The 20191-nt window shown below is 49.6% G+C and overlaps 1 protein-coding gene across 1 annotated transcript in view; it reads left to right on the top strand.

Moving 5' to 3' along the window:
- Positions 1-3031: 3031 nt before the first annotated feature.
- Positions 3032-20191, top strand: part of PKD1 (polycystic kidney disease 1 (autosomal dominant)) — a 54564-nt gene continuing 37404 nt past the window's right edge. Inside the window, exons 1-12 of the mRNA XM_010570614.1 lie at positions 3032-3036; positions 3721-3792; positions 4895-4966; positions 6326-6495; positions 8616-9284; positions 9600-9783; positions 13468-13682; positions 14777-14889; positions 14971-15097; positions 16047-16324; positions 16812-17561; positions 18660-18791. Of these exons, the coding sequence (XP_010568916.1) occupies positions 3032-3036; positions 3721-3792; positions 4895-4966; positions 6326-6495; positions 8616-9284; positions 9600-9783; positions 13468-13682; positions 14777-14889; positions 14971-15097; positions 16047-16324; positions 16812-17561; positions 18660-18791 (2787 nt within the window). The remainder of the gene's footprint in view (positions 3037-3720; positions 3793-4894; positions 4967-6325; positions 6496-8615; positions 9285-9599; positions 9784-13467; positions 13683-14776; positions 14890-14970; positions 15098-16046; positions 16325-16811; positions 17562-18659; positions 18792-20191) is intronic.

Here is a 20191-nt window from a genome sequence, read left to right as displayed (position 1 = left end):
CCTTGTTTTCTGCTGGCTTCAGCTCTGCTTTGAACCTGCTCCGAATTTTCTCCAGCCTGGCAGTGGGCTGGGAAAATACAGTCGTGGCAGTTTGTGGCACCGAGAGGCTGAGCTCTGTCCCACAGCCTTTGCGTTGGTTTTTATTGCTCAGTATTTCCTGATTTATTTTTTTTTCTGCAACCTGACTTGGTTCACAGCCATCTTTCCCATGCCAGGAAGGCATAATATGATTTTCCATACAAGTTGGAGAGGGACCAGTGGGAGAAGGCAAGCAGGCAGCTGGGAGCCCCAGCTCACTGACTCGCAGCTGGAGGTGGCAGGCGCTGGCATCCGTCACCGTTCCTCACTTCTCCAAGCTGTCCTGTCAATGGGAGCTCTGCTTCCCTTGCAGGCTCTGCACTGAGGAGGTCTGGGGAGGTTGAAAGCTGGGAGGTTTTATACCGGTTCCTCATCAGATCATGAAGGCAAGGGTAGAAAATAGCAAGAGAATTGGGCTCTGGTTTGTAGGTAACAGTGGGTTGCCATCTAGTGCCTGGTCTGGATGGAGTTCAGCAGTGTCTGTGGGTGCTGGGTGGGAGCTCAGGCTGTGGAAGACAGAGGGTGGGAACCAAGGTCTTGGGATCCCTTGGAAAGCATGTGAGCTGTAGTTAAGTGACAAAGTGTCAGGGTGTAGACAGAGCTTGGGTTAATTACAACCTCCAAGGGCTCAGAGCATCTCGCAGCCTCTGAAGCAGCCTTGCCTGGGAACCGAGCCCCAGGTTTCTCCTTTGAAGCCTGCTGGTGGAGCTTCTCTGCGTGCTGGGCTGTGGGTCAGTGTTGGCTTTGGATGACAGTAGTGGGAGCAGGATAGATGGGCGAGCTCAGATGGTACTATCTGGCAGCATCAGCTTGGTGTGTGCAGAATGACAGCCAAGTTGTACTATCAGGAGAGGAGGAAAAAGGCACGGGAGCCCTCTCCAGCCCTTCCACCATGCTGCCATGGAGGCTCACTGGGGCATGATGGTACTGATACCCCAGAGGCACGCATCCGAGGGGCCTGACACCCTCCCAAGCTGTCCTGGCCATATGAAGCAGCACAGTCCCTTGAACAAATCAGAGGATTGAGGGTTATCACTTAGTTGTTCATGGGGAACAGCTCCTCCTGGCCCTTTCTGAATAAAACCCGCTGGCCGCAGCCACAGCACCAGGCGTCCTGCACCCCTTGGGTCCCCACTGGATCACTCCTGTTCACCAGGAGCTCCTTCCCCCATGCGTGCCGCTCAGCAGGCAGTGACATCTAGTGTCGGTCCAACACACTGTGTAAAAGCAGCACTGAGTGGGGAATTACTGCCTGTATTTGCATTTTACCTCTTTGCTGAGGCTGGTGGGAGCAGCTCTGCCACTGTGCATCTTCCTGGAGCAGGTACCAGGTCACAGTCATCCCTGGTCCTGCTCTTGGGTAGGCATGGAGCTGACTGACCCCTGGGAGTCGAGGATTTGGGGTCTTAGCCTTCACTTATCTGAAGTTTAAAAGCTTTCTCTGAGATGAAATGGAAATAATGATAAGGGATGTTTGTAAAGGGCTGGGGAAGGCTCAGGACCAACCCCTCCATGCCTGGCACTGTGGCAGAGGGATGGAGATGAGCAGAGCTGTCCTGCTGGAGTTGTTCACCTCCTACTTGGGAAGCAGCAAGATGGGAGAGATGGAGAGAAAGCTGCAGAGAGCTGCAGAGAAGGCGGCTGGGCTTGGGGCTGGGTGTCCCAGTCCCCTGCATGGCTCAGGTGCCTGCTTGCCCGATTCTGCCATCTGTGATGGTGAGAGCTTCACCCTGCCCTGCGCGCTCTCTTCTCCATGCAGCCAAGCAGCGCTGCTGGAAGAGGCTCTTTGAAATGGCCAAGCCCTGATTTTGTAGCAGCAGAACAGTTTGGTTTGGAGGTCTCTCTCGTCTGGGCAAGGAGCAAGAAGGCATCAGAGCTGAAGCACCATTTCCTTCTGTCTTGGGCTTGAGGGGCTGCCTAAAAACTAAATGGGTTATTTCCAGGTATTTCAAAGGAGAAGAGAAATAGTTGTACTGGTCTCCCCTCTAAGGTAACTGGTCAAGTAATGCAAGAAGGTGCAGAGGCAGAGGAGTACAATTTACAGAAAATGCTCAAGGAGAGGTGGAGCAGGAGCCTCCGTGAAGAAGGATCTGACCTGGCTGGCAGCAGTTGGGATTCCAGTCCAAGCTGTCCTGTGTGTTTGTCTTGCAAGTGGGAGCTGGAAACAGGTTTGGAGGTGACTTTCATGTCCCCCGTGCAGAATGTGACTCCCATGTGGTCTGTGTCACTTCAGCAAAGGATGCTCTGTATTCTTTAACTATTGTCCCAGCTACCCCGAGACAAAAGAGCACTGGCTTGATCGAATATTTTTGCTAGCATCCTTTTTTTAAGTGGATTTGTTGAGCTTTTATTTTGCACATTTCTTGGACTTCTTTATTGGTGTTGCTGGTGAACTCTTCTGAATCCACTCTCAGCTTGGCAAAGAACTCTTGGACAGCAAAATTAGGGAAAATAAACTCAAACCTTTTAAAGAGACATCCATCCCTGTTACTTATCCCCAGAGTTTCCTGGAATCGTACATAATTTTCCTGCCAGTTTGGCAGAATTCTTTTCATTTGGATAAATTAAGTTTAAATGTCAGATCAAACCAAGAATTAATTAATTAGGGGATAAAAAATAAGAGGTGAGACAGCAAGAAGAAATTATGGGAAATGCTTGTAGGAAAAAAGGTGAGAAGGGAGGTGGGCAGGAGAACGTCTCTGTTGACACGGCACGGCTGTGGCTGCTGTGAATCCAGCCTTGTCCGCCTCCCTGGAGCTCTGCCAGAAATCCTTGAAGGATAATAACCATTGCATGGGCTCGGAATAAGTATTTTGATGCTGCTAAAAGAAGGTTTTGGCCGAAAGAGATTCATCTGAAACCAAAGAGTGAAGTTTATTGGAAACGAGTGGAGACAGATCAGCGAAACTTTCACTTCTTAGCTGAGTGACATTTTAAAATTGAAAAAGAGGACATGGGGTGAAAAGAGAAAGCTGGACTGGAGGACAGAAACAATTTTGCTTTGGATGAGTTGAAGGCTATTGGTGTTACAGGGAGCAATTAGAGATTTTTTAAAACGGTGTTCCTTTTATAAGGACAGTCTAACCTGATTTTAAATGGAAAATATTCTTTGTTACTTCTTTCCTTTTAAGCTTTTCCAAAGAGAGACAGAAAGATCTTTAAAATGTAAAAAGCTGAACGCATCAATTGTGTAATTAATGATCAGTTCTTTGGCACTAGAAATGGACTGGAAGTTCTGCAGAAATTTTTCTCTATGTTAATTACTATGTTAGTCTAAATTATTTCTTAATTACTTCTTTGAAAGTACATTAGACTTGAATATTTTTTTAAAAGGATACATCAAATTTAGTAATACATTTGTCATGTCTGTAATTATTCTAGCTAGATACACTGCAGAATGGTATGCATATAATGATAGTCCTAATCTGTATCTACACATTATACAAAGCTTTGAGCAGCGAATGATTTATAGCTGGGAAAGGTGTTTTCTTTGGCCAGGAGAAATGCTCCGCTTTAACACACCAAAACCTTCTGCTCTGGAGTCTGGAAGGAGTTTGGAGAGAGGCTCTTCTAAGGTCTAGTAATGGAGGAATGACAAAATGAAGTTGAATGAAAGCTGAAAATTGTGTTTTCTTTCTCTAGGGATCTTTCCAATAACAAGATCAGTGGTTTAGATGTTCAGATATTTGAAAGCCTGACTTCTCTGGCAAAACTGTAAGTACACACTGCACCCTTCCAGTCCTCCAGCTCACCGTGCACGTTTGAGCTGGTACCTAGAACACATGCTTGTGTTTCACAAGTTAGCCTTGTTCTTGCTTGACCTCATCTGTCGAGCCCCAGATAGATGTGTCCATGGACTCCTTCCTCAAGGCATTTAGCTGCACAGTCCAGTGATTCGCTTATTGGCATTCAGAGAGTTGGGCAGGATTTGACTTGCTGTACTGCAAGATGGAGAGGAGATCAAGGCAAGAGATTGAGATTTGTCACAAGATGTTTGTTAGTACATGGAAAATTATAAAACTGCAGTGTCCAAATCCCACTTGTCTTCAGAGGCAATTGGGTACGGAGTCTGAGGGTCCTTTGAGGAGCCTGGCAGAGGTGGGGGAAAGGGCCGATGTCCCACTGCTCCCCACACCTTGAGCTGTCCCGTTTCACTAAAACTACACAGACTCTGTCTGGGCCAGGAGAAGAGGAGAGCTTTGACCGTTAGCAAACTCACTGGTTCAGCTGCTGATCAGATGAGTTTGCACTGTTATGTGCTGATGGTTCATAGGGAAGATTAACTGTTTTTTAAAGAGTAATTGGACTGTCAGATCAAAAAAGGCACCAATACAGCAAGCCCCAAAACCTGATTTGGTGGTTCTAGCTGAGTACCTGGCAGCTTGGACAGCCTGCCATCTTCACACCTCAAAAATCTCCTAAAAGGAGGACTTATAGAAGGACTTGGAGCACTGGAACTGTATTTGAGCATGGGAACAGGCTACCTAAGGAGGTTGTGGAGTCTCCATCCTTGCAGATACACAAAAGCCCTCTGGATGTGGTCCTGGGCAGCCCATTCTAGGTGAACCTGCTTGAGCAGGGGGGTTGGACCAGGTAACTTCCAGAGGTCCCTTCCAACATCAGTCACACTGTCATTCCGTGACTTAGTGCCTGTCTGGGCATTTTGCTATCATATGCATGTGGCTTTTGAGACTCAAGGTGTTCAGAGGGTAACTAGTACCCAAGCAGAGCTTGGGACGAAGGTTGATCCTGTATGTTTGCCAGGAAGTTGTTACCAGCGTGATGAACTTTCCTTTTCATTTTCCCTCTTTTACAGAGATATAAGCCACAACAAGATTTCTACATTAGAAGATGGAATATTTGATAATTTATTTAATTTAAGTGAAATGTAAGTTCATCCTCTTTGTTTCCCAGTTCTTTATTTAGACCTTTCCTTGAAACAGCTCTTCCCTTCCTGGTGGTGTGGGATGCAGCGCTGTCTCGGGGAGACCTGGGGCACATACCCAACCAAGCAGCTGCCTTTTGTACTCTTCTCCAATTTCTTCCTCAAGCTGTGTCCTGCTCCTGGGTCCTGTTGGTGCCCTTCAAGCCTAACCTCTTCCTAGACTTTGCTTCTGTCTCCTGGATACCTCCAACCTCTGCCAGGGCCTTTTTGGCTTCCCTGCTTCTCTCCCACACCAGCTCTGCTGAGGTTCTTGTCTCTGGCTGTGGTCTGGGTCACACTTACTGTTCTGTTTGTATGGTCACACCTTGGGACTGGGAGATCTAACGAAAAGGGCACCGACCTGCAACATGGGAGACCCTGACTGAGGTGTCTAAGTCACTTGAAGGCACTTCAAGATGTTGTCCCTAAGTGATTCAAGTTCTTAGGCCTATAACTGAAGTAATTAAAATCTGTGCCATTATGTGAAGGGAGGCAAGGGGAAGCCACACATTTTCAGGAGAGATACATGAAGTTACAGCACAGAATGGCAGTTCTGTGTCTGAATGAGCAAAAGGATTAACCCCATGCAATTGCTTTTTGCAAGTAAGAAAAAAGCTCAGCCACACAGGACACAAAGGGCATTTTCAGCTCTGCATTTTTGCTTGCAAGTGGCACTGAAAAGACAGAAGGTCCAAATGAGTCTGTCCCTGCTAAGGCTGGTTGGCAAAGTGGTGCTTTCAGTATGAAAATCCGGGGTTCAGCCCCTGCGGTGGCCCGGCCCAGCTGGCGTCAGCTAAACAAACAGCTTTCCATCTCTGTCCTGTTCGCAGCTGAATGCCAAAGGCTGTAATTTGGATCAAGCTTAGCTGCAATTAAAGTTTCCATCTTTTCATTAAACTGCCACATGGAAAGATTATCATTGACTTTGCATTTCTTTTTTGACAGATCAATTTTATTCTCTTAGCTATTTTTTAATGGAGCTGTAAATAGTCTCCCTTAGCTGGAGAGGCTGCCATTACATCCAATGGCTGTTAGATGGCAGACTATTTTAAATATAAGATTGTGTCTGTAATTTGCTTCTAATTGCAACAATTATTTGTAGAGTTAAAAAAGTACTTGGAGTACTTGCCTAATTCTAGCCTCTAGAAAAATCATGTTAATTATTGCTTGATTCCCTATTCATTAACTCCCCTCGCGGTTCTTTCTGAAGCATTTCAGTGGAGTGGCACAGATGGGAACAGTGCGGGATCTGCACACTGCTGTAATTAACACTTCACACATGTCAAGTTAATGCCTAACTTTTGTCTGATCTCCCCATTACAGAAACTTAAGTTGGAATCCATTTGTTTGTGACTGCAAACTTTCCTGGTTGCCCCGTTGGGTGGAAGACAGAAAAGTGAAAGTTATTCAAGCGTCCGATACGAGATGCACCCACCCTCCTGAGGTGGCAAACCTTTCCCTCTTCGATGTCTTGTTCGTCAATGCTACTTGTGGTAAGGAAGCACTGGGGGCTGTGGTGTGGGAGATGACTAAACTGGTGGGAACAACGGGCCCAAGGGCAGCTGGGGATCACATCTAGACTTCTTTAGACCTCAAGTCACCAGTTCTAATCTAATTAAGCAAATAATGGTAGTGTATGACTGTACCCTCATGCCTTAAGGATTGAGTCGGTCACACCAGGGCTGAGATCAGCAAACTTGTTACAGACCAAGCTTTGGGCAGCCATCAGATGACGCTAGCTCCATGACCTCCAGCCTTAGGCTTTCATTCTCTCAAACTTTGAACAGTCTGACCTTAAGCAATGAAATCTCATTGGAGTCGATGGGACATGAGGACATGCTAAGTTGAATCTTTGCAGGTGACAGGGCTCCACGCTGGGAGTGTTGAATGGACACTGCCCGGATCTACAGCCCGTCGCCTGCTCTGGGTGCGTTTTTCTGACTGCCTTGGCTAGCAGAAATGTCGGGCAGTGTTTAACTGGAGAATGGGAAGGGGAAGCCCTAAGAAACCTAATCCTGCCTGGATGCTCAGCTCTCTTTGAGTAAGAGAGAGGGAGGGACAGTGAGTGCTCGCCCCTGCAGGCATCAGGCATCTCCTTTAATGCATGACAGGAGGATGCAGGGCTGAGGGCACCAGAGCTGGTGGGAGCCAGCTGAGCCGCCCGGTGAAGCGCGGTGCTCCCCAAGGCCAAAACCTTGGTGGTGGTTGCTTCTCCTTCCCGGGCAAAGTTACCCTGGCCTTGCAGCACCTTGCAGGAATTATCGAGGGGAATAACACCGGCACTGTTATTCCCCTTGATTAGAAAATTAGTTGTTCCCCTCTTGAACTACTTTAAGTTACTGTGGAAACAATAACGTGAGGCTGTCTTCTGGGTAATTCAGTGTAATGGGAGTAGGCTGGGGACAGCCTGCCAGCTACTGACAGTTGTTACTGACGGGCAGGGAATGAAGAAGTATGACCAGGCCAGTGTTAAAAAGCAAAGTGGTTCCCATGCTGTGGTCCTCCTCACGGGACTTTTCTTAAGAAAAGTGCCTCAACGTTTGCAGGAAGGCTGTGGAGAAAGCCGGACAGTTGGATGGATTTGATATGGGAAGATCACACAAGGCCGGAGCCGTTGAGATGTTTGGGGGGAGATGTTGTAGCAACCGGCAGAAACAGAAGAGCAAACACGGCTTGGTTGCGTGGGCAGAGCTGGAGAGGAGGCCAGGCAGTCCCAGCTGGGCTGCGGCTGTGCACGCGGCAGAGGCCCTGCCTGAGTGTTTGTGGCAGAGAAACATCCCACCCCTTGCAAGCCGGTGAGGGGGAAGTAAACCCAAGGGAATGAGCTGTTGCTCTGAGAGCGGGGCTGTTGTGGCTGCCATCATCGTACGTGCCTGCGTGTCCATGTGTGTATGTGTTTGTGCTCCCTGTAACCAGGCATAGGTTGTTTCTGTGCATCCGTCCCATGAACGCATGCACGTGCATCCTTCCACACTCCTCGGGTGCAGGCTCTGTGTGGCATTGCCCTCTTTTCTAGCACCAGATTTTGCCTGCAAGGAGGTGGGAAGCTCTTGGCTCTCCCCAAGGATGAAGGTGGCTGCAGCTTCTGCCCAGCTCCAGCGTGGGCCTGGTGGAGGGTCTGGTGGTGTTTCCCCTGTGCCCCTGATGTGCCACTCTGCCCAACTGTGTTTGGTTGTAGACTTGTTGCTGGAAGCCCCAGGCAGCATGCAGTGAAATGTGCTACACCAGACCAAGCTAAGGTACAGCCAAGGGACAACCTTTTCTCCGAGTCTCACTCAGTGGCTAGTCCTTTGAGGGTCAGACTCAGCGGCTCCATGTCCTATGGGACTGTCAGGCTCTCCAAAGACCCCTTTTATGTGCTAAGTGTTGCTGCTCCATAAATCTGTGTGACTGGCTTGTTATTTCTGTCATCATTAATTAGCATGAAGAGTTTGGAAATGGTTGCTGAGGGATTAAAGACTTCCCAGGCAAGTCTCAAAAAGGAAATGCTTGGAGTAGGAGCTGCCCAGGAGAAGTCCACTCCCAGGGGTAGTGGGGTGGTGTCTCTTGGAGGGTTTCACCAAGCCATGGCTTCATTGTCAGTTTGCAAGAGGATCTTCTGTTCTTTCTCCAGGAGCTCAATACGTAACGTGTCTGACAAGCAACCACACAGAAGGGGCTGAACTTGTCATCGTCTTCACATCTGTTCACTCTGGGAATCTCACTGAGGAGACGTGTGGTGCCCTCTGTTATGCTGAAGACCAGGAATATGGAGGTTTCAGCACCCAGGGGCAGTGTTTGTGTGGTACTGCCCATGAAACAAACTCTTCCTCCGGTTGTTTGCCATTTTGCACTGAGCATTTGTCTGGGCAGGACTGTGATGGCCCATCACTCGTCCCCTCTCCCTTCCAGGCACAGCTCCCTGTGTCTTTCACAGGACTCCAGCCCCGGTACAGCCTACACCAGGCCGTGCTCTTCAATGTCAGTATTCCCATTGCTGTCAGCACTTTACTGTGGGAATTTGGGGACCAGACAGAGGTTCTCAACACCACTGGAAATGTAGCTGTCCACATGTATGCCTTACCTGGGCAGTACAATGTCACTGCCACCATCTTTGTGGGCACCAAGGTCTTACACGTGCAGGCAGAAATTGAGGTGGTGGCTTCACCCCAACAGTTAGAACTGCAGTGTCCATCCTTGGTCAAGACGAATGAGAGTCTGGACATACGGATCCGCAACAGAGGTGGCACTGGCCTCACGGTGTTGTATGGTATCACCGCAGAGGCTGGAGAGCTGGGCAGAGGTAAGCAGGGTTGGCTGGGTGGGTGCTGGGCAAGGGAGGGGTGGCACTGGGTCCTGGGACTTCCCTTTCCCTTCCTTCCTAACAAGGAGTAAGGGATGACTCCTTCGGGCACTCCTTGCTCCCCTGACTGACCAGGCAGTGTTTTACACTGTCCTGGACCAAGAAGATGACTGCACAGAGCGTGCTTCAACAGCAGAGGGGATTTATGGGCTTCAAGAAGGACGGGACATTCCTGGAGCCTCGCTCCCCAGATTGGGTTGGGGTGTGAGGGCCTGCAGAAAGGACGTCATGTTTGTGTTGTTCTGTCTTCTGCAGCAGTTCACCCCATGTGTCCCCCGGATGGCTTGGTTTTCCCGGGCAATAACCACTGCTATCAGCTGGTGGTGGAGAAGGCTGAGTGGCTGGAGGCGCAGCAGCACTGCCAGGAGCATGGCAATGGAGAGCTGGCTTTTGTGAGCAGCCCTGAGATCCAGAGCTTCTTGGTCGCTCATGTCATCAGGTAAGCGAGGAGGGTAAGGGTTAAGACTTCCTAGGGACAGGTCTTGTGTTCCTGGGGTCACACCTGCAGAGGGGTCTGGAGGGAGGGTTCCTGTGCAGCCAGTCAGGCTGGAGAGACACTCGGGTCCAGGCTGAGTATGGGGAGATGGTAGGAGTGAGGCTGCTGAATAAAGAGGAGGAATAAGCAGAGCTTGAGCCCTTGTTGAACTTGGCTTCTTTGCTTAAAGGCTGTGGAGGGAAGAAGAGGAATGGAGCAGAAAGGCTGGGAGTCAGAACCGGGAATCGTGGGGTTGCTGCTGGTGGGCATCTTGTACCCTACGTTTGTGCCTGTGGGTGCATCTGAAATGGTGCAGGGTCAGGAGCAAGTGTGGCTGGACAGACCTTCCCCCTGGGAGTTCAGCAAAATCTGCAGGCTCGGGTTGGGCAGTGGAGAGGGGCAGGCGCTCGTGTCCACGAGGGTGTTTGGCTGCAAAGCAGGGCCTGAGGGTGACCTTGCAACCAGCTCCCTCCATCAGCAGAATTACAGCTGGATTATCCCATGTGTGACACCGTGGCATCGAGCAGCCGCTCTAGTAGAGCCCAAGCCAGTGCTGCAGTCCTGCCTCCCAGCTGGGATCCTGCACCCTTCCAGACATGGCTGCATCCTGAAGCCCAGACCTCTTCCCCTCTTCTTTCGCCTCTTGAGAAGGAGCAGTGCTCCTCTCCGAGTATCAGGCTCCAGCAGCATCTGTTCCACCTCAGGACTTGAGCTTTATAAACAGAGAGCACTGGAAGTGTCAGCCTTTGATTAAATCCGCCCCTCTAAGTGCCCTTTCTGCAACCAGCCATCTTGGGAGGGAGGACGACCAGGAGAGCTTTCAGGGGCCTGACAGCTCTTGTCAGCACTCCCAGATGCAGATGTTGGAGATGGCCTCTTAATAAACACAGCCCAGAAAGCACATGGAAGGGAACAGCTGCATGTGACGTAGGCTTTGAATGGTTCTGCTGAAGGTCTGACAGCCCCTTCTTCCTAAAGTTGTATCCTTGCCCTACTCCCTTCACACTGGGGTTTATCCTGAGATGGCAAATGTGGTCGCTGCTCTGGGGAAGAGGAGTCTGTCCATTTCCACAGGTTAGAAACTGGTCACTTGGTGCTCTGATTTATCAGGCTTTGCGTGCAGGGCTTTTGATGGACTGCAGTACAAGGAAATCATGAGACCTCAGAAGGGAATGAGCTGCCCCAGCTGCTGCCCCACGTTGCTCTCCTCTCTGACCCCCTTTATTTCATGTATTTATTTTATTAATCCATTCAGATAAACATGAATGAGGCAGTTCCAGGATGCGATTTCCCTGGCGATAAAAGACAAATCAACTGAGCCGCAGGTTTTTGGAACACTCAGCCTCCATAGTTTCTTGTGGGAAAATGACAGAAGCAGAAATCTGTTTCCCATTAGAGCATGCAGCAGTGAGGACCACTCTCTCCTCTCCTTCGCTCCAGTCATTCTGTGGCCTCCCCAGGAGCAGCATGTGCTGAGCTGGTCCCCTCCCCACCTCCAGAAACCCACACCCTTTCCAGGGGACCCCACTTTCCCCTCTGAGGCAGCGCAGGGAGCCCCTCTCCCCGTCCGAGCCTCCTCAGGCTTTGTTCTGCTCCTGCTGCCCCAAGCAATGCAGCTTGGTCCTTCCTCAGAGGCAGAGGGATGCTCACATCTTCCTTCAAAAAAGGATGTCTAGAGTCCTCTTGTTCCTCTCTGCAAGGTAATGGGCCAAGCAGTGGGGCAGGGGTGGGAAGCAAGCCAGCCAGCCTTTTTCTTTTTTTTTTTTTCTTCCTTCTTTTTCCTTCCCCCCCCCCTTTTTTTTTTTGGTGTCTTGCAGTTAAATCATAGCTGGAATTAGAAAAGGAAAATCTCTACCAAGTTTTACTGATGGCAGCAAACAGGCGGTTTCGTAGCCTGTTCTCCCTAATCCCCTGCCAGTGGTTCGGGAGCAGAGCACAGCGGTTATTTATTTTTTAATCTTATTTGCAATGAAAACTACTGATTCACGGAACAGTTATTTTCGTTGTCATTTTTCAGCATGACCTCATGAATCATTTCATCTGGCGTGAGCCTAGTGGTGGAGAGACACCAATTATCTCCCTGGTCTGCTTTTTGCAGAGTTGTACCACCCTGGGAGCACACTGGAGCGGAGGGGCAAGGCCATAGCAGAATTGATTGCAACCTGTGGGAGGGAGCGTGGAGAAGGAGCTGGGGACTTTGGGGGTGCCTGATGAGGCTGTTCCCCCCGCCCCCCTCCAAAGTTAATAAGGAACAAATGCCTCACTTTCTGCTGGGTGCGATTAGAAACAGTTGTCCAGGCTGTTTGTGGCTATGAAAGACTGCTCAGCACTTTCCACCAGAATCTCTGCTGGGATTCAGCCAGTTTCCAAATGTGGAAGGGACATTTCATCTTCCTAAAGTGATCCTGGCCTTTTCTTGTGTATGTGGGGTTCATCTGCCTGCAGGGCTTTGGCATCTGCTGCCGGCGTCTTGTCCCCCCAGTGGCTGCTGCCTTTCAGCGGTGGCTGAGGAGCTGACGATCTCCCAGCAGCTGCATCAAAGCGAACAGGAGTTCCCGTACCTGGCACCGTCCGAGGTTTAATCCTGCACTGGTGCCAGTTCCACTTGCAGTGGAGAATTGGCTAGTGGCAAATTCCACAGGTCTGCAGAGATGAAGCACAAAAGTTTTCTAAAGGATGCAGCTTTTTCAGACAGTTTTGTATGACCACACCATTCCTCTTAAGTCATGACTCAATGCAGGCTTAAAAGTGTCTGTGAGGGTCATTTAAACTGCAGTGCAGGTAGGCCATTTTAACAGACTGCTCTCCTTAGAGGGGTCTGAGGTTCTAGTCAACGTGCTGATACTCCTTAGTCTGCGGATAGTCCCACTTCCCCGTATTGTGCAGGGTTTACTCCGCCATGGGGGAGAGCTGGTCTCAGCCCTGCCAGCACCCACGGGTGGCCGTCAGCCCTCGGTGCCCGCTGGGAGGGGACGCCAGGCGGCATGGTGGTATTAATAAAGATATTAATATGAAGGAAGCAACTCCAACTTGGGGAAGCAGAAGATGTGCAGTTAGAGGGAGTCCTGGGAATTTCTGAACACAATAAAACTTTGTGGTTCTCTCCAGCCAGTGTCACCTCGTGCCTGTGTTTCATTACCCTCTCTGATATCTTTGTGCTGTACCAGTTGTGGCTGGTATGCATCAGTGCTTACCAGTATCTCATGAGCTCTGTGGTGCTGGTGGAGCCTTTAACTGGGTCCTCTTGTAACTGGAGCGAGAGAGACTGGCATTTTGGGAATGGGGTGGCTCAAGTTGTGGGGCAGTGATCACCAAGGGTCTGACTTGGCGGCACACAGTGGTCCCCTGAGCTGCTTCTCTCTCCTGGCTCCACTGCACTGTAGTGTTGGTGTTGATTGCTCTGTCTGGATCCTTTGGGCTCAGGATGGCAAGCCGTGAAGGAGCTGCTACTGAAGAGCCAGGTACTGGTGGTAGAATGGATACTGAAATCCTTTAGTAACTAAAAGGCTTTGTTAAATGCAGCCTGTGACGCATGGATGAAGCTGTTGTTGTTAAGATTATTTTCATTGAGAACCATAGATGGCATCTGTCCCAGATCTTTCTAATACTCATAGTTTCCTGAAATCCCCCCTCTTTTTATTTTTGAAGGAGCCTTGATGTCTGGATTGGATTCAATGATTTTGCAAGCACTGGAGCGCAGCAAAGAGGTGAAGGATTTAATCTGGAGAGCTGTCAGAACTGGCTGCCGGGAGAACCCCATCCGTCAAACGCTGACCACTGTGTCCGGATGGGCCCAACGGGCCAGTGTAACACAGACCTGTGCATGGCCAAGCACAGCTATGTCTGCGAGTACAAGCCAAAAGGTGGGCTCTGCTTCTTCTCCACTGTCTGCTGGCATCGTGGGCAGGCAGGTATCCTGCTCAGTGGCATGTGCCAAGGAAAAATAGGGCTTCATGGAGGGGTCATCCAGAGCATCACCCCAGATCAATTTGGACTGGCAACAACCACAATATTCCCAACAGAGGCTTCACTGATAAACTTTCAGAAACCTGGCCATAGCCCGAAGGGAAGAATTTGGCCCACTCCAATCTTTGCCATCAATAGAAGTAGAGAGAGGAGTGAAGCTCAGAGGCAGAGCTTTGGAAATAGCTTTTCTCTCTTATTTGAGCAGTCTCTGCTGCTGCTGCCAGGACCCGAGGCCATGGTGCTGCCTTGGTGACTCTTGCTGTCCTTCTGTGCATCTCATAGTTTGCGAGGTGTTGGGGTCTTGTGACTTAAAAGACTATATGGCCTTGGAGATCATTAGGTGAGCTTTTATGTGGTGTGCGCTGTGCAGGTTTGTGTTTATGCAGCCTTCCAAATCTCCTAAAGTGGTGTAGGGAGTAAGAAAGAGAAGCAGAAAGGGCATGAAATACAGGAGAAGGTTTAGGTAAGAAGAAAAAGCCATCGCTAGGAAGAGCGCCCACTGGCCCTGGTAGGAGGGACAGCATCAGCTGGTTGTTCTCAGTCCCCAGAGCCTGACGTGGCTATGAATGAGCCAGAGGTATTTGCCACTGGTGGAAACCAGCTGGTCCTGGCCACATTTCCTATAAAGTCCAGGGGGACGGGGAGGATGGGGAGTGCACCTCGTGCTTAAAAATTCAAAGCAAATCATGAGGTATTGGAAGGGAGAAGTATTTGCTGAGTTCCTAGAAGTCAAAATTGCTGAGAACTGGAAATGCAAACATTACTTGTGCAGGATGAGAAAGAAATCAAAACACCTGTAAGAAGAAGAAGGAAACGACAGGATTACAGCAGCTACTTCTCCCAGTAAAGCTGGAGTTACAGATTCCTGAGTGGCCCAAGCCCTGCTACACCTTTGCTGCATGGTGCGAGCAAGCATGAGCAGGGTGGGGGGAAAAGCTTCAGACCTTGCTGAGTCTCGTGGGCTTTGTTCACATATTTCCTTTTTAAACAGGAGTTCTCTTAAATGCCGAAAACTTCCTTGTGGGAGACCCTGTGTTTGACACACATGAGGGTGTGAAGAATGTGACAGAAGATGTGCTGTCAGCTCCATGGCAAGCTGTGGAGGTAAGAAGGGTTTGCTCATCCTGCTGCTGCAGAGCGAGCCCTGGGAAACGCAGGCAGGTGAGAGCCTGGTTTTTTTTGCAGGTGATGGTGTTCCCTGAGCTGGCATTCAGGCACGAGGGATATTTGTCTGCCCTGGAGTTTGTGACGCAGGAACTGCATCAACCCGTTCAAGTGAGGTTCCAGGTGCATAGACCGATAGATGGAGAAGGTGAGGCATCTCCTCTCGACACTTGTGGTATTGTTAGAGCTGATGCCATCAGGGCCGTGTCAAACTGCATGTTTGTGGCCTTCTTGTGGCCCCTCTGTCTTCAAAGCAGAAGCTTTGAAGCCTTAAAGGCTCAAGTTATTCTGTTCTATTTTTTGAGGACATTAAAGTACAAAATCTGCAGGCATGTTTGGACAGCCTGAGGTTGCCTTGGGCAAGTGGTTGTCCTGGAGAAATTAATAGAGGGAGAAATCTGTCTCAATGCGTGAAGAAAATGTGAGTGTAAGGAACATGTGTAGAAGTGAATTAATCTTCTGAGCTATATTTTATTACTTTGGGGACACATGACAAGTAAAATGGGAATGTGTTCTGGTCCATCTGGCCCCACAGGTTAACAAGGAAGAACATTGTCCTGAGCCCATTTCTTCCTGATGGATGAGATAATCTAATAAGCCTTTTATTACTTGTACAACAGCTCAATAGTCACAGTTTTGGCAACAGTTAATTTTGCAGCACAATGTTTGCTATGGCCATAGGGTTGGCTGGTTACAAAAGGATATTTTTTGACACTGAAAAGCTGATACCTTGACATGGAAACATTAACTTAAGAAAAGTTGCTTAATATGTTTTCAATGTCAAAGCCAGCTCTGCTTTTGCTTGGACTTGCTTTTGCTTGAACATAGATCTCTTTTAGATTGCAAATTGGTGTGTCCTCACTGGAAAAGAAACCAACTTTGTTTTTAACGATCTTCGTGCCTTTGTGAAATTTTCCAGTAAAACAGGACACTTGTCTTGCATAGCACCAGGATGTGTTGCAGTTGCAACTTTTACTAAGAGTGGAGCCATGGTCAGTCAAAATGGAAAAAAATTGTGAATCTGGAGCAAAGGAGAAGTGCACTAGAAGTGTTACTTGTCAGAATGGTGATTGTTGCTTTCTCTTTCACTTCTTCAGACTACCAGGAGGGAAAAAATGCTACAGAACCATTCCACACTGCTCAGGATGATGGGAACTGGACGCTACTTGACTGTCCTCCTGGTTTCCACTGGTGTCATTTGACTAATTTGTGCTCATCACTAAACAACTGCTGCAACATGACCGAGTGTGCCAACAGTTCTCTTGCCAGCAGCTCTGCCCCCGTTTCCCTTCAGCACAATGAAAGTCAGCTCAGCTATGAACTCATCAAGGAATTTTTCTTTACAATACCAGCTGGCCCTTCTTCCCAGTATCTGGTCAGTGTTTATTAGCTGCTGTAACCAGTGAGTAGGTGGGGCAGTTTTCTCCTGAGTGCTTTGGGTAAATAAAGAATTGTTCCCAATTTGCAGATGGAGATACTGAAGTCCATTCAAATGAAATTACTTGCTCAGTGTCACACATGCTACCTCTTTCTGTCTCCCCCACTCTAAGCCATGGACTCCCTGCAGTAACCTGTTGCAATAGCGCAGTTGGTCAAAAGGCTGTGCAGATTTTCTGGGCTATTCCTATTGCACTTACGCAGTGGAGAGAGAGCATAAAGCTGACTTCTGTGTTAGCACATTTTATTCGGAGTGGCCAAGGACAGCAGAGTGGTGAAATGTCTCCCCATGCTGTGTTTGGATCTGTGGCTTTTCTGTTGGTTTCCACTTGGCAGTAAATCCAACTGACTTGTCCAGGCAAGAGTTGGGCGCTGAGTGCTCTTAACTTGAGGCATTAATCCAAAAATGTCTCCTCTCTCTGCAGGTCACATTCCAAAAAGAAGATGTTTTTGTCAGGGCTGAGGATGTCTTCAGTATCCAGCACGATGCAGACTTGGGCTTACTCCTCCAGTGCCAAGCAAGTACCACATCCCCTTACAGAACCAACGTCTTAAGCATGAACTCTTCAGAGTGGGCACTTGGCCTGTCTGATGGCTTCATTGGTGACACCTGGATAAACAACACTGTTTGCTCTCTCCGAGTTCGCTATGCCGAGGAACAGCTGGTCTCGGTGATCAGCCCCCACAACGCGGGGCTGGAGCATCCAGGTCGCTACACGGTCAGAGCCAGCGTGGACAACGGGGTCTTCAGCGCCAATCTGTCTTGCAGTTTCTGGGTGACTTCATGGGTGTCAGGCCTGCGGGTCATCCACCCCGCTCCTCAAGGTGGCAGGGTCTACCTACCATCCAACCACACTACCCTGGTTGTCAGACTCTCCTCAGGGCTGAACGCGACAGCTAGCTGGCTGGGGGACAACCGCACCTTCCCCTTCGAGGGGTCCTGCCCAGCGGCTGTTAAACTGCTGACGGCGGACTGTGCCAGGGAGACCAACGACACCTGGTTTGCTGTGGTCAGCCTGAGTGGCCTCAGGGAGGGGGTGAGCACCCACGTCCTTGTTGCAGAGAACGCCGTGAGCTCCCAGAACATCACTGTCACGGTGAAAGTGGAGGAGCCCATCCGCGGGCTGCGGGCCACCCCTGACCCTGAGAGCAGAGTCCTGCTAAATACACGAGTGGTGAGTGATTACTGCTGCTTTTAATTCGTCGGTAGCTTTTTTAGCCTTTACTGCTAACGGTGTGGGTTTGGCTCGTGAGGAGGGCTGGGGCTCGGCTCCACACTGGTTGGGTGTAGCGCTGCTTGCTGCTAAGCGCCGGCTCCCAGGCCATGCAGACAGAGCTGCTGCAGGCACAGGCATGTGGCAGAAAGCACTGGTGCTCTCCAGCAGGAAGGCAGCTCAGCTATACGTTCACTTTAATTCCCTCAGAGGTAAGGCAGTACCTCCTGCCGGGGGGGGATACTGGCTTTCCAATTCCACAGAAAACCGGAGGCATTATGAAAGGCCAGTATTTACCTTCTTTTGACTTGTCAACTTCCTTTAGGTGTTTAGATTTGCTCTACTAAATCCTTACATCAGTTGGCTGAAGCTATAAAAATGTTTCATCCATCCTTCAAAGTCTTGGAGTTACTCTGGTGTTTGCGGTCTTTTTTTTCTCCAATCCCCTGTCCCCAGAGCTACAGCCGAGCCCTAGGAGCCTGTTGAATAACTGCCCATCGGTATCTGTGAAACGCTCTGTTCAACCTCTGGCTGCTTATGGCAGAACCCTGTGCCTGCAATGCCTGTTGGTCTCACCCTTCCTGGCTGCCATGGTCTGCTCAGGAGGCACTGTAGGAGTGAGGAGGGAGCCTGCCCTGTCCAGTGCAGGTCAACCATTTTTGCCTTTGGGTCAGGCACCATCAATGGACAAGGGTCAGAGACTCAGCTTACAGGCGTAGCTAAAGCTGAGTTGTTTCTGCAAAGATAACAGAAAGTTTTTTAGCCAGCAAGAAAGAGAGCTGATCACAAGAGCCGAGCACTAGGGTGTGGGAGCAGGCAGTATGGGTTCTGCTCCCTGCTCTGCTGTTGATTTATGGAGTCAGGGTCTGCATTTCTCTACCAGCAGCAAAGCCACAGATGATCTTGCGCCTCTGTGTCATGCTCTGAGGGCGCCGTCTTGTAGATGTGTGATGCCTCCCAGTCTGGCTCTGCTCCTCTCCAGTTCAGCTGGAGATCTCCTGGGAAGTGCTGTGCATGCTTTTCTCTTGCACTAGTATAAAATGTTCTCATACCTTTCAGAGCTACATCCCTGTGATGGAAGCTGGGTCAGATGTGACTTTCCGATGGACAGTAGATGATAAGCCATCTTTCACTTTTTACAATGTTGTCTTCAACGTTATCTACCAAAGCCCAGCTGTGTACAAGCTTTCGGTAAGCCAAGGCCTTTCCCATTTCAATCCTGGGTTTCCATCTCATCCCACAAACTAAGCAGGGAAAGCAGCAGGGAGAGTAGAAGGCAGAGTTGAGTTGAGGAGATTTTCACTGTGCTCCTAACAAGCTCTTCTGCTATTTCTCACTGACCTGCTCTTGCAAATGCAAATAGTAATTTTCTTGCTATTCTTCCATTACAGCTGACTTCGCTGTCTTCCTTGTCTTTGCTTTCTTCTCTTTTCTCCATGTTCTCTTTTATGTTCATGGAGTGTCTGTCCTTCCTCCTCCCCAGCAGGAATGAGGCAGGGAGCCCCCACGACAGGGTGCTGGCTGCTGCTTTGGCAGGGAGGAGATATGGATTCAGAACCAGGCAGAGGCAGGATGCAAACTAAGACTTTCATAGGCAGGACAGAGCTTCTGCCACAAGCTCTTCTGGTCTCTGTCCTGTTCTCTTTCTACTGGTGCAGACTGGAACACTGGGTTTTGTCATGACCCCAGAAGAACGATAGAGCAGAGAGTCTGGGCAGAGAGAGGTAGGTATTTGTTGTGGAATAGGAGTCTATCACTGGCCAGAACATCTTTCTGTATCATGCCCTGTACTGCCATGCAGAGTCCTGGTCTGGCTCCAAGCTGCTTGATCCATTTGCAGGGTAACTGCTGGCTTCCTGAAGAGACACCAGCCCTAGCTCCAGGGACATGCTAGCACTAATTTGCTTGGTGCAGCACTATGCTGAGTAGCACTAATTTGCTGGGTGAAGCACTGTGCTGACAAGCCTGGATTGCTTTCACTTACAGAGCTGACAAGGTGGCATTGGTCTGGGGTCCACTGGGTTCAGTGTAACAGATCCACAGAAGTCGAGACACAAACTTCTTTTATCTGTTGGGGTGGGAGGTCCCTATTCAGCTGGGTTTGAAGGAGCAGCAGCTCCTTCTGTCAGCAGCTCAGCTCTCCTGCAGGTGAGGAGGTGACAAGATGCTTCGTCATTAGGTGCCACGTCACTGTAACATGCTTAGATAATCTTGAGGATCCTGTTCTACTTTTGTCATGTCTCTTCAGTCTCTTGTGTCCCTTTCCCTCCTCTGCCCAACTTTGCTCTCCTTCTCTGTGCCCACTACACCTAAGGTGCTGGAACTGCACGTGGCATGCTTGGGTTTTGAGTCTCTCCTATTCCCACTCTGTGCTTGGAGCCACTCGTCTGCCGCTGTCCTAAGGAAACTGGGTGGCTTTTGCCCCCTTGGTGGCAGCAAGTGCCTGGGCACAGCAGCTGGAGACAGTGTGCGGGGCACATTGGAGCAGGCAGAAGGGTAACTGGCAAGTTCAGAGCCAAAGCAGTCTCAGGATGAGAAGCTCTTCTCCTTGCCCTCTTGCTGTAGAAACAGTCCTTCCTTGGACTGACTTT

The sequence above is a fragment of the Haliaeetus leucocephalus genome, unplaced genomic scaffold (assembly GCF_000737465.1).
Source record: "Haliaeetus leucocephalus isolate CR32 unplaced genomic scaffold, Haliaeetus_leucocephalus-4.0 Scaffold295, whole genome shotgun sequence".
Classification (NCBI taxonomy): domain Eukaryota; kingdom Metazoa; phylum Chordata; class Aves; order Accipitriformes; family Accipitridae; genus Haliaeetus; species Haliaeetus leucocephalus.
Note: the sequence above shows the minus strand (reverse complement) of the source record. Positions and strands in the feature narration are given on the sequence as shown.